At 33.1% G+C, this 14,845-nt stretch overlaps 1 protein-coding gene across 4 annotated transcripts in view; it reads right to left on the bottom strand.

Moving 5' to 3' along the window:
• Positions 1-14,845, bottom strand: part of LOC141508174 (baculoviral IAP repeat-containing protein 2-like) — a 57,111-nt gene that overhangs the window by 24,930 nt on the left and 17,336 nt on the right. For all 4 annotated transcript variants that reach the window (XM_074216556.1, XM_074216555.1, XM_074216558.1 and 1 more), the window contains exons 4-5: positions 10,416-10,494; positions 8,467-8,515 (exon numbers count right to left, since the gene is read on the bottom strand). In XM_074216556.1, coding sequence (XP_074072657.1) covers positions 8,467-8,515; positions 10,416-10,494 — 128 coding nt within the window. The remainder of the gene's footprint in view (positions 1-8,466; positions 8,516-10,415; positions 10,495-14,845) is intronic.

Here is a 14,845-nt window from a genome sequence, read left to right as displayed (position 1 = left end):
TTTTGTAAGCTGATTTGTTTCGATGTTAAATCAATATTGATAACTATCAACAATATCACAAGGTCTTGTTGGTAAAGGAAGAAAGTTTATAATATTTATCTCATCATATGTTTATGGAAGGGAATACATATGTAATTATCAGCTCATTTATCATATGTATTTACAACCTCTGTTGTAACTTCAAGGATACTAACAGTGTTTGGTTCTCTTGTGAACATGTAAGCTATTTGAATACTGTAAATGTTAAAACATAGAAAGTAACATGTAATTGTTTTGAAAGGGTGGTAAGGGAAATATCACAAATTGTGACCCCCTTCTGGAATGAATCTGTGGATTCGTGCATAATATAATGGAAATATTTTTGTAAAATTTAATAAATCATGTTCATTGACTTGAATGCCTGATTTGTTTTTTTACTATTATTTTATTGCATTGGAATCAATAACACATGGTAGAAATTTAAAGTTACCTAAGATACTCTAATGGTTAAAAAAAACTGAAATAATCTGTTTGTATTTTTAAAGATGACTAGTAGTTAAGTTTATGTATAGATATTCATAGCCAATTGTTATGTGAGAAGTATGGAGATAATGGTCAACCTCCTAGCCAGAAGGAGATGTATACTTATTTTAAACAGTTAATAACTAAATGGGTTCTGTCCTTAGCTATGTGAGCAACAAATTGAATTGTGATTTTGTTCCCTGGATCTCTTAATACCGAGGTTACAGTCTGGCACACTCTTGGTTCTCCTTAGTGCTCAAGCCACCTGAGGCTCTGGTTATATCATTGCTATATTACAACATGTTGATCTGCCTGATATTAGGTATGACAGAAAGACAATATGCCAATGAAGCCATTTAGCCCTATGGGGTTGATGTTCAGACCTTTGAAAGAATGACGACCCAAGTCTCAACTAGGGTAGGATTCTTTTAAAGGTTCCCTCACCTGACCCATTGAAGCTCTGTAATAGCATATTACCAAGATCATTCCAGGTGCATCATAATTAGTGAGCAAATGGATAAATATAATGCCTATTGGCATATTTGATGACTTTAAAGGAGAGATCCATTCTTCTACTAGAATTTTTGTTCATTTTGTTGCAAATTACATTTTGGCAGTTTTAAAATGTCTTTTTTTCAGTCAGGATCATAAAGTATAATTCTTGCCCCTTATAGACCTATTTTTTTTCTAATTATTAGACCTTTGTTAAATAGCCTCTGTTACAATGTCTCTGGTTTTTGCTTACTCAGTTTTTCCCTTGAGTTTTGCTTCTCTTAGCTGTATAGCTCCAAGACCAGCTTCCGCAGGATGTCAACCAGCTATGCTAGTCAATCATTCCCTGGACCCTGCGCCTCAGTTACATCCTCACTGTAATACATTCTATCTCTAAATGGACTCTGAAAGGGCCAGAAAAATCTGGTCCTGAATAATTTGAAGGGAAGAATTTACCTCAAAAAAAAAAAACAACTAAAAATGGGAATTTGTAAGAGACTGTTGCAATATTGCTTGATTGGCTACTTAAAAAGTTGGGGGAAAAACCAAGGATAAGGAGGGGTATTTAAGCACTTGTTTTCTGTGGGGGAAAAAAGAGAGAACTTGCCATCTTTGTCTCTCAGCTCTTCAGTGTTCACTTGAATAAAATGATAGGTTAAGGAATAAAGTATAATTTAGCTGACAGGCAGCTTGTTAGTGAATAAAATTCTAGACAATTAGATATGATGGCTCCCTGGAGAAAACTGAATTGGAGCAGTACATGGCAACTACACAAAATTGGCCATTACAAAAGTGGGGAATCACTGGTCCAAAGGCTATATTGATTTGGCACTGCCAGGGCAACTAAAGATGAAACTCAAAATTCAATAAATCTAGGTGTCTTTTGGGGAGAATTAATTAAATGTTAAACCAAATATAGCCCACAAATGATATTATAAATATACAAATGACCCTTAGCAAAAAAAAGGTTCTCTACCCCTGACATTATGACATAACAAATGCAAAAAGCAGAATATTAAACATATTCTTTTCATATCATAATGCAATAAAAAATATATTCAAAAATAGACAATGGAAAGAGATTAAAAATTAATTGGAAATAATCTAAACCTAAAAGAAAAAGTGGGGCAAATCACAGAAGTAATCAAAAAATGAGACAACATACCAAAATTTTAACAAATGCAGCTAAGCTAAAGTGATTCTTAGGGGAAAATTTATATCTCTAATTGCTTATATGTCATTAAAATAGAGAAAAATTACATCAAGGAATTGAGCATATAACTAAAAACAACAACACCAAACAGAAAAAGAATTAAAAATCTCCAATTAAATACCTGAAAATCAAAGGAGATATTAATAAAATTGAAAGAAAACCACTGAACTAATAAATTTTAATGGAAAAAAAAATCACTGGTTAATTTGATTTAAAAAAGTTAACAGAAACCAAATCTCTTGCAACAAAAATTCACCACCAATGAAGAGGAAAATTAATACAACTGTTAGGAATACTTTGCCCAATTATATGCCAATAAATTTGACAATCTAAATAAGAAAGGTTTAATATCTACAAAAATAGAAATTATTTAGATTAACAGAAAAAGAAATAACATAACTAAACAACCCACTCTTAGAAAAAGAAACTGAATAAGCCAATTTACTAAGACCCCCCCCCCCAGGACCACCAGATGGATTCACAAGCAAATTCTATCAAACACCTAGAACAATTAATCCCAATAGTATATAAACTATTTGGAAAATCAGGTGAAGGAATACTTGAAACCAAAGTCAAAACAGAGAAAGAAAATCATAGACCATTTTTCCCAGTGAATATTGATGCAAAAATTTTAAATACTGGCAAAGAGATTTACAGCAATTTATCCCTAGGATCATATAACATGACCAGGTGGAATTTAAACCAGAAATGGTTCAATATTAGGAAAACTGTAAGTATAAATTGACATTAATAACAAAACCTGAAGAAATCATGATTTCAATAGATGCAGAAAAAACCTTTAACAAAATAGAGCACCCATTCCTATTTTTAAAAAATTAGGAAAACATAGGAATAAAAATGAAAAAAAGAGGTTATTCTAATGATAAGTTACATTTATATAAAACTGTCAGCAAGTATTGTATGTATGGGGATAAGCTAGAAGCCTTCCCAATACAACCAGAGAATGGAGCAAGACTCATTATTACCTCTGGTATTTAGTATTATTTTAAAAATGCTGATTATATCAGTAAGAGAAGAAAAAGAAATTTTAAAACTTAGAATAGGCAATGAGGAAACAAAACTATCATTCAGTAAATGATATGGTATGCTTAGGGAATCCTAGAAAATCAACTAAAAACAACTTGAAATTATTAACAATTTTAACAGGAATTAAAATAAACCTACATAAATGATCATTATTTCTATATATTACCAAAAAAGTCCAGCTGCAAAAGACAGAGAAATTCCATTTTAAATAACTGTAGAACTAATATGGAAATATGCTAAATATGATTGTATATATATAATTTATACCAGATTGCTTGCTGCCATGGGGAGGGGCAGAAGGAAGGCTGGTAGAAAAATGTGGAACTCATAAGCTTGCAAATGGATGAATGCTAAAAACTATCTAGGTATGTAATTAGAAAAAAAAAGAAAAAAATAAAGTAACTGTAGACAATGAAAAATACTTGGGAGTCTGCCTGACAAGACAAACTTAGAGGGACAGCTAGGTGGTGCAGTAGATAGAGCACCAGCCCTGGAGTCAGAAGTACCTGAGTTCAAATACAGTCTCAGACACTTAATAATTACTTAGCTGTGTGTGACCTCAGGCAAGTCACTTTTGTCTTGTTAGAAAAGAGAGAGAGAGAGAGAGAGAGAGAGAAGAGAGAGCGAGCATGGAATAGTTTCTGTGAGATTTATAAATAAGGGAAGAATTTAGGATCAAAAAAGCATTACAAAATGTAAAACAGATTATTTTGATTGTATACTATATATTTATACACAAACAAAACCAATGCAACCAAAGTTATAAGGAAAACAGAAAATGGGGAAAATTTTTTCAACAAGTATCTCCAATAAAGGCCTCATTTCTCTCCTATGCAGAAACTGATCCAAATTTACAAAAATATGAGTCATTCCCCATTTGACAAAATGGTCAAAAGATATGAACAGTTTTCAAAGAAATCAAAGCTAGGGGCAGCTAGGTGGCACAGGAGATAGAGCACCAGCTATGGAGTAAGAAGGACCCGAGTTCAAATACAGCCTCAGGCAAGTCTCTTAACCACATTGCCTTGTCACCCCCAGAAAATCAAAGCTATCTATAGTCATATGAAAAAAATACTCTAAATCACTACTGATCAGAGAAATACAAACCGAAACAACTTAGACATATTACCCCACACCTATCAGAGTAGTTAAAATAAAAAAAAAGAAAAACACTGGATGTTAGAGGGGATGTAAGAACACTGGGACGCTAACGCTCTGATGTTGGAGTTGAGAACTGATCCAACCATTCTGGAGAGTAATATGTAACAACACCCAAAGGATTAAAAATCTGTTCATACCCTTTGATCCAGCAATTCCACTGCTAAAGTCTATAAGCTCAAAGACAACCAAAAATGGGGGAAAGGACCTATTTGTACAAAAATAATTATAGCAGGTTTTTTTTTTTTGTGATGGCTAAGAATTGGAAAACAAGTGATGCTGTCCATCAATTGGGAATGGCTAAACAAACCGTGTAATATGATTGTAATGGAACATTACTGTTCTCCAAGAAATGACAAGCAGAATGATTTCAAAAAAACCTAGAAAGACTTACATGAACTGATGTATAGTAAAGTGAACAAAACCAGGAGAACATGGCACATAGTAACAGTAACAGTAATGTTGTATGACGAATAATTGAATGACTTAGCTACTCAAAGAAAATTACAGACTGAAGCATGTTATCTTTCACTTTCATTTTTTCCTTCAAGTCTTCATTTACAAAATGACTGATATAGAAATATTATTTTATATAACTGTACATATATAATTTCTATCTGACTGCTTACTCTCTTAAGGAGAGGGAAGGGCAATAAGGGAGGGAGGGAGGGACAGAATTTGGAATTCATGGAAATCAAGTAAATGTCCTTCAATTGGGGAATGGCTTAGCAAACTATGCTATATGTATGTCATGGAACACTACTGTTCTATTAGAAACCAGGAGGGACGGGAATTCAGGGAAGCCTGGAGGAATCTGCATGAACTGATGCTGAGTGAGATGAGCAGAACCAAAAAAACACTGTACACCCTAACAGCAACATGGGGGCGATGATCAACCTTGATGGACTCACTCAATCCATCAGTGCAACAATCAGGGACAATTTGGGGCCATCTGCAATGGAGAATACCAACTGTATCCAGAGAAAGAACTGTGGAGTTTGAACAAAGACCAAGAACTATTAATTTTAATTAAGAAAAAAACTGATATCTTATTGTCTGATCTTGCTATCTCTTACACTTTGTTTCTTCCTTAAGGATATGATTTCTCTCTTATAACATTCAATTTGGATCAATGTATACCATGAAAACAATATAAAGACAGGCAAATTGCCTTATGTGGAGAGTGGGGGGAGTGAAGTAAGATTAGGGGGAAAATTGTAAAACTCAAAATAAAATCTTTAACAGAATTTGGAATTCAAAACTTTAGATAAGAATGTTATTTAAAAAAATGAGGGGAGAGAACTATAGCAAGCACCAACTGATTATGTGGCAAGGTTGTCTGCTGCAGTAGAAAGAACAATGTACTAAGGAGTCAGAAAATCTGGACTGTCTTGCTAATGCCACTATCTACTAGCCATATAACCCTACACATGTTATTCACATCTTATATTTTTAAAGCATTTTTATTATGAAATAGAAAGTTATCAATCTACATTAACATTCTCATATTAAAAAAGTTGAAAGTAATGCTCAAACATGTCTTTTATGGACATATGGTGAACATTGTTATCCAGTTCCTGAAACAAGTCAAGGAAACAAATTTCTGGAAACAATAACTGCATAGATTATTTTTGTATGACTGCTTATATTTTACAAGAGTTCCTCCCCATCTCCCTCCACTTTCACTTTCTTAATCAGGATGAGACAGGCAGCAATAGTGATGACCAAAAAAAATAAAAAGAAACGAAAAAGGGAAACCACTGCAGCTTTTTAAAATTCAAGAAAAGGAAGCTCAGAAGGAAACAGATAAGCAGGACAGTTTGAAAAATTACATTCATAATTTATGTACTTTCTTAAAAAAACAGGAATATAAAATGGAAAATCCTTTTGTATCTTCTTTGTGTGTGAATGTAAGGAAATTTTCTAATTTTAAGTTGTTTTGATAATAATTTTTAATTTTTAAAATTTTTAATAATAATTTAAAAAGGCAAAAAGACAAAAAATGGAATTATAGTTTGAGGAATAGGCAAAGCTGAGGACAGGGTTTTTTTTTTGAGGGGGTGAGCATTCAAGTCAATATCTGCAACATGTTTAGAGGGAGAGAGGTAAGGTATCCATGGAGGAGGAAAAGAAGTTGAAGAACACAGAGATATAATGTCAAGATCCTGATTAAGACAGAAGAGAATAGAACCAAAAGTACGGGTGAAATGTTGACCTTAGAAAGAGAGAATGCTTTCAAGATAGAAAGGAAAACTGGAAAAATGAAGGACACAAAGAAATTTTGAGATAGAGCAAAGGAAATTTAAGCTCATAGGATTCAGAGGTAAAAGATATCTTGGAGATCACCTAGTCTATTTCTTTTTTTTCTTTTTTTTTTTTTTGTAAGGCAATGGGGTTAAGTGGCTTGCCCAACACCACACAGCTAGGTAATTATCAAGTGTCTGAGGCTGGGTCTATTTCATTTTAAAATGAGAAAATTAAGAGTCAGAGGTACAAAGTACTCAAGGTCACTGTGCTAAAATTATTTCTTATTCTGGTCCCCCAATCACCCCACCCCACTCCTAGTCAATTATGGGGTTATAAATACCCAGAACAAAGGAGCAACAAAAGGAAATATGTTGCATTGAGGAACCTAGAAGTCAAATAAACTGTCCCAAAGAACAAAGAGATATAATTTATAAAGACAAATTCCAAACATTCACACAGAATATCAAAAGGTACTGATAATTGAGATGCTGTAGACATATTAATTTTCAAATTTTATTGACAATGCTGATGATTTAGATATGTTAATATCTCAAATAATAGTCTCTTTCCCCTCACCCCAAAAACCCTATAAAAACCTCAAACTCCTGTACACCTCCCCTACCCGGCCAAGTACTCTTCCATCTCCCATAGGATCCATGTTGCCAAGCATTCCCAATTCTAATCCATGATTACATAATTATGCCTTTCCCTCATCCCCATCTTCCTCCCCACAGAACCTGCCTTCCCCTGCCATTCCATCCCCTTTCCACATTCCACCCCTTTCAGTGTTTGTTTTGCTTGTATGTGTTTTCTGCTCCCATGCCCTCTGTGCTTATTAAAGTATGTTTGCAGCCCCACTTCTCACCACCATAGTAAATTTTCCCAGTGAATACCCAAAGAACTGCATGCATGCCCCCATTTCATAAATTATCTAATTCAGTCATGAAATAATAAAGCTGACAATAACGATAATGATAATGATAATAACACGAGCTAGCATTAGCTCTGTGCTAAGGGTTTTACAAATATCATGTCATTTGAGCCTTACAACAACCCTGAGAGGTAGGTCCTATTATTATCCCCATTTGATATGTGAAATTGTGGCTAACAGAGATTAAGAGACTTGCCCAAGGTCAAACTTGTATCAGGATCTGATTCTCAACATAGACTCCAAATCTACTGTTCAGCTATAAGACACTGAATGGCCTAGATTATCTTAGAAGAGAAGACAAAGTCATGTACTAAGGGCAAGGGAAGAAGCAAGAAAGTTCAACAACCTGAGAAAAGTAGTAAAAGGTATGGAATGCTCACTGTTCAAATTTAATTTTTAATGTAATATTTAAAAATAGGGCTAGAGATTGTATTTATTTTCTAAAATAAATACAAGGAAAAATTCCTATGCTTGCATTCAAAATACAAACTATTTGGCATCTTATGCAAGTCTTTAACATAACTTGGTAAAAAAGCAAAAAGTCATTCAACAATCACAATCTCCTCTGAAATACCTTATTCCTTTCCTGAATGTGTTTACATCATTAATTTGACACTTTAGTTAACAATATAAAACTATATGATAAGTTTTTATATTTGTGCTTTGTCTCCTCAACTACAAATTAATTCGGGGCTAGGTTTGTATCTTAAACTTCTCTGTGTTCACCCTAGAAAGAGCCTGGTGCCACATGCATACCATGTAATAAAAACTATATGCCTGACACGTTATTTTTTTATTTTCACAATTTTGTTACATAATTTCTTATTATTTTTTTCTAAGCATTCCTTATATAAATTCAAAGTACAATTTCACATACTTGGTATATCAGCACTTTCATCCCCAGGAGTATCTGAAGTTGACAACAGCTACAGAAGAGAAAATAGAACAGGGGACAATGTAAATTTCAAAATGTCAGGATATAGCAAAAATGACAAGAATTCAGTATCTAAACAATCACATCAAATCTCAGCAAAATCTATAAAAGGGTACATGTATATGTAGATTGTGTGTGTGCATGTGTCCCAGAAGTCTGAGCTATCAGAACTTAAAATATACAAAAACTTTTGAGAAGTTGAGTACTTCTAAGTTCATGTATGCATATATATGTGTATGTCTCAAAAAATAAATGCTGAATCCTATCATATGATCCCATTTATAGCTGCTTTTAACTAATCCAGGCTCAGAGTAAAACTAAATATCCTGCAGAGAAAAGGATTTGGGGGCTCTCCTTCTAGTTTCAAAAAACATGTAAGTGGCTATAATTAAAAGTATAAGAATATTTTCCATTAAGCTTAACAAAGTCTTATTTGACTTATCTTATACAGCTTCCAGACAACTCTTATTCTAAGGTATCAGTTAGTATGGGGCATGATCCTGGATTCTCAAAGGTGATATAAATGGAACAAAAGCTCTGGAGGGTGCATGTTAAGGTAGCCTTCTAATTTCTTTCCAAAGGTAGATTTTTTTTGTCACCAAGGAACTGAAAAAAGTAACCACCAGGTGGACACATACTTTTGATGTGACTAATGAAGATTATTTACTTAAGGCATGAAGGTCTGTGTTCTTCTGTTCATGAAAAGAGTATACTCATGTTGAAGAAATCACTCACCTAGTAATGCATTCTTTAAATCATACACTCAATTGAACCAACCCTTCAATTTTGTGACAAAGTTTTCCACCCCTCCCACCAAATTAGCATCATTATAAATTGATTTTTCCAAACCAAATGAAGGAAATACTTTCTTTCTCCAGTCTTCCCAAATTTTTAGAGTTAGCATATTCTGAAAATTGTCCCCTTTAAAAAAAAAAGTTTAAAGAATGAAAATTAAATGAAAATTAGTCACTTAAAAGAAAAAATTATTCCTTATAGTAGGACATATAATGAATGTATCAGGTATGTGTCTATCAGGAGTGTCCCTTCTAAGATTCATATTTTGAAACTAATTTTTTTTAAATCACAGTCTATAAATGAGGGTGCTCTCTGTACTAGCACAGACCTTGAACCTTGCACATATTTCTCATATGGATATTTTTTGTTCACACCTCAACAGAGTGAACCAATGACCTTGAGACCTTTCTTTAAGTATCAATGATACCAATGTAGCACTCAGGCTGTATTTGCTACTAAGCCTATTTCATTTTTCAATTTTATATAAACTTTCATGTCATGACTCCTAGCCATGATGACAGATTGTCAAACTGTCAGATACTGATGACAGATTGTCAAACCACTTGAAACTCACCATGCATCATTCACTTTGCCTACTAGGTAACTTGTACTTTTTAATTCTTGTGAATTTGTAGTACCTCATGTTTCAAAATAGCTACCATCACCTGGGAAGAGCTAGTTTTAGAGATACACTTTTATGGGAATAAATAATTTGAAGTCATTAAAAGTTCTGGGCAATTTAATCTCATCTGCTCTTCCTACTACTCAGTTATAGGTCCAGTTCGATGATCATCTATAGCATTTTCCCTGAAGTATAAATGATTATCTCAATGAACTGCCTTCTCAATAATTTGCCACCTGGGGATATATGCAATTTTCATTTATTTGGTTTTTCCCAATTGAGATACTTAAAATGAGCTCTCAGTTTCTTATGGATTCATGAAAAAAGCTTCACAGTGTTCTAAGGGCTCAAAACATAAATGCAAATAATACTGCTGATTTTTCTCAAAAAAAAATATACTCTTTCATAATCATCAGTTAAGAATTACCATCATTACTAAGAATTACAGACAATTACAATTACTCTTTTTTTTTACCTGTTCAAGAAGATGAGGATACCTTGCTTGAACTTGGTCAACAAACTCTTGTCCTTTCATTCGTATCAAGTATTCACATCTAAAAGATTAACAAAAAAGAACATTTAAAAATTTTGTTTCATAGTTCCATATGAAGATATGATTCTTCCAAACAAATTTACTTCATTAAGTTGACTTGGATCTTTCAAAGGAAGTAGTGTTTCAGACCACTAATAAATAAAACAATATGTAATATTATTTTTAAAAAATGAAATCTGGAGTACTTATTTATTTTTAGGCAACAATTTAGGAATGACATCTATAAGCTAGAGAGATTTTAAAAAGCAATCAAAAAATGAAGGGTATTCATGCCACATGAGAATTGCTTGAAAGAACTGGGGATGTTTAATCTGAAGAAGACTCAGATGAGATATGAGAGATATCTTCAATTCTCTAAAGGAGTATCAGGTCAAAATGGGAAAAGATTTATTCTGTTTGACCTCAGAACAAAACTAAGATCAACAGATCTAAATAATAAAGAAATAGATTTAGCCTCAACATAATGAAGTTAAAATGGAAAAGGCTGTCTTGCAGGCTAGTGTTTCTCTTCCCTCTTCCCATTAAAGATTTTCAGAGGTGGGTTACCACTTGTTGGTTATATTTGTAATACAGGCTGAGGGAGAGAAAGAAGGTGGAAGTTATACCAGATGAACACTGAGATTCCCTGAGGTTGAAATTGGTGTATGTCTTTACTTTCATGAATTGTAATGCAAAAAAAAAAAAAAAAATTTATCTGGTGCCCAGCTTTTTGCTGCTAAGTCTCTCTGAATAAGCTAGACAGATTCACCTCCAGGGTTGTGTCTTTCCAGTTTCAAAGGACCCACCAAATCTCAACTCAGATAGCATAAGTCAATACAAAAATCACCTCTATTCTGTGATGAAACAATAAAATTATACTTTAAACAAAAAGGTTTAAATTAATCTTAAACATTCCTGTTCATCTCAAATAAAGTTTCCCCCTTTCAATTTGTGTTCTTTCATCTATATTGGATTAGCTTACCACTGCTACTGCATTTACTAAAAGAACAGATTATAACCACTATCTTTTCCATTGATTTGTCACATCCTATAAAAGGATATAGAGCAGGATATCTATCTAACTCATGGTCCCAGGACTGAAAGTGGTCAGCATAATTCCCAAGTGCAACCAGAATCAGATTAAAATGTAACTAGAAAATATTTAATAAAATAAATTTTAAAATTCAACATAATGCTAATGTGCGGTTTTCTAAGTCAATAATGACCTATTCTAGGAGCACTGCCTTGTCATGGTGGAAAGGCTGCATAGCTCTGAAATTATGAGTTATGAACAAGTCACAGTAATGAATTCTGTCAAAAGGTAATCCGCTGGAAAAGGAAATGGCAAACTCTATATCTCTGCAGAAAACCCCATGGACAGTGGTAAAATGATAAAAGATATGGAAATGGAAAGTCAGAAGGTGTTCAGCACGGTAGTGGGGAAAAACAGAAGATGGGATGGGGAAGGATGAATTTAATTAAATACACTACATAAAATACTGTGAGCAATAATGGAAGTGGAGTAGCCTTCACAGTCAATTAAGGGTGAGAAAAGCAGTAGTTGGGGTATAATCTCAAAAATGATAGGATGATCTTCAAAAGCAAAGCAAACCATTCAACACAGAGTAATGCAAGTCTATGCTCCAGTCACTAATTCCAAACACATCAAAAATAATCAGTTCTTTGAAGACTTACAATATCTTATAGAAATAATCACCCCCAAAAATGTCACATTCATCTTAGGGACTGGAATGCTAAACAGGAAATCAAAAGATACTTGGAATAATAGGCAAGTCTGACTGTGAAGAACAAAATGAAAACAGGGCAAATAATCATCTTACCCACTGTCAAGGTAACTCACTGGTCATGGCAAACATGCTTTTTTCAACAATCTAAAAGTAGACTCTAAACATGGACCTCACCAGATGGTCAATATTGAAATCAGATTGATTATATGCTTTGCAGTCAAAGGTAGAAAAACTCTGTATAGTCAATTAAAACAAGACTTGTAGTTGACTGTGGCTCAGATCTTGAGCTTACTGTTAAATTCAGACTTATGCTGAAGTAGAGAAAACTATATTGGTGTGCCCTAAATAATATCTCTTATGAATATGAAGTTGAAGTGATAAATAGATTAAGTGATTAGATCTGATAGTGCCTGATATAGAAGTTTGTAATACTATACAGCAGGCATCAACCCAAAGTAAAAAGAAGAGCAAGAAAGTAAAAAGGCTGTCTGATGAGGCTTTACAAATAAATAGCCAATGGAAAGAAAAGCAAAAGGGTAAGGAGAAAGGAAAAATATATCCAACTAAATGAAGAATTGCAGAAAAAAAAATCAAGGAGAGCTATATCAAATGAGCAAAGACATAGAAGAAAACATTAGAAGGGAAAAAACATGAAATCTCTTCAAGGAATTTAGAGATATCAAATAGATTACATGTAAAAGACATAAGTGTTTGATAAACCTAGGCATAGATCAACATCTTATACCATACCAATAAGATAAAAATAAGGTAAAGGATTTTGACATAAAGGATGACACCATAAGGAAATTAGAAGAACAAGGAATAGTATACCTGTCAGATCTATGGATGAGGGGAAAATTTATGACCAAATAAGAGATTACAATATGTAAAATTGATAATTTTGGTTTTATTAAATTTAAAAGGTTATGCACAAACAAAACCAAGCAACCAAGATTAGAAGTAAAGCCAAAAACTGGGAAACAATTTTTACAGCAAGTATCTCTTAATAAAGGCCTCATTTATCAAAAATTTGGAGAACTGAGACAAATTTATAAGAATTCAAATAATTTCCCAATTGATAATGGTCAAAAGATATGTATGTGTAGGTAGTTTTCAGAAGACAAAACCAAAGCCATCTATAATCACATGACAAAATACTTTAAATTACTATTGATTAGAGAAACACAAATTAAAACAAGTACCACCTCACACCTATCAGATTAGCTAATATAAAGAAAAAGAAAATGATAAATGTTGGAGGGGAAAACTGGGATACTAATGATTGTTGTTGAAGTGGTGAACTGATACAACCATACTAGAGAGAAATTTGGAACTATGCTCAAAGGGTATTTAAACTATGCATACACTTTGATCTAGCAATAACATTAATTAAGTTTGTATCTCAGATTTTTTTTAAAAGGGGAGTTTTGTTCAAAAATATTTATTGCATTTCTTTTGTAGTGGCAAAACACTGGAAATTAATCAGATGCCTATCAATTGAGGAAAGGCTGAACAAGTTGTGATATATATGATCATAATGGAATATGATGTGCTAAAAGAAATGATGATAAGGTTAATTTCAAAAAAACTTGGAAAGACTTACATAAACTGATGCAAAGTGAAGTGAGCAAAACCAGGATCACTGTACACAGTAACATAATATAATGATCAACTTTAAATGCTTAGCTATTCTCAACAATACAATGATCCAAGATAATTCCAAATGACTCATGATCAAAAAACAGTATCCATATCCAGATAAAGAACTGATGGAAATCTAAATGCAGATCTAAGCATACTATCTTCACTTTTATTTTTTCATTTTTCCTTTTGATCAATTTCTTCTTTCACAACATGACTAATATGAAAATATGTCCTATGATATGGCAAATATATATAGCCTCTGACATATCGCTTACTGTCTCAGGAAGAGAGGTTATGAGGGATGAAGGAAGAAAATTTGTAATTCAAAATTTTTTTAATGGTAAAAAATTGTCTTTACATAGAATTGGAAAAAATACTATTAAAAACAAAAAAAAAGAAATTTAGACATATCAAGGGAAACTGGGGATAAAAGAAAAAAAAAAGCATGAACTTAAAATAAGTTCAAGAGATTCAATGGTGTCAAGAATATACAAGAATTATACAAGAGGGTGGCTAGGTGGCGTAGTGGATAAAGTACCGGCCCTGAAGTCAGGAGTACCTGGGTTCAAATCCGGTCTCAGACACTTAATTACCTAGCTGTGTGACCTTGGGCAAGTCACTTAACCCCACTGCCTTGCAAAAACTAAACAAAAAAAAGAATTATACAAGAAAGATCTTAACATTATTAATAATCATGATAGTGTGGTTATTTATCTACAACCAGACACCATATAGAAGAATGGCAAATGAGCCTTAGGGAGACTACTAACAAAAAAGGCTGGTTAGTGGAAATGTCAGAATTCCAATTAAGTTACTTAAAATCCTAAAAGATGATGCTTTTAAAAAAAAGTGTTGCACCCAATATGCCAAGAAGCTTAAAAAACTGAATAGCGGCCATCGACTTGGAAAAGATCAGTTTATTATAAAGAATCCTAAAGTAAAGCAATGTCAAAGAATGGTCAATTTACTGAACAACTATCC

This window comes from Macrotis lagotis, chromosome 1 (genome assembly GCF_037893015.1).
Source record: "Macrotis lagotis isolate mMagLag1 chromosome 1, bilby.v1.9.chrom.fasta, whole genome shotgun sequence".
In the NCBI taxonomy this organism is placed as follows: domain Eukaryota; kingdom Metazoa; phylum Chordata; class Mammalia; order Peramelemorphia; family Peramelidae; genus Macrotis; species Macrotis lagotis.
The sequence above is the reverse complement of the archived record's forward strand: the minus strand, read 5'-3'. Positions and strand labels throughout refer to the sequence as shown.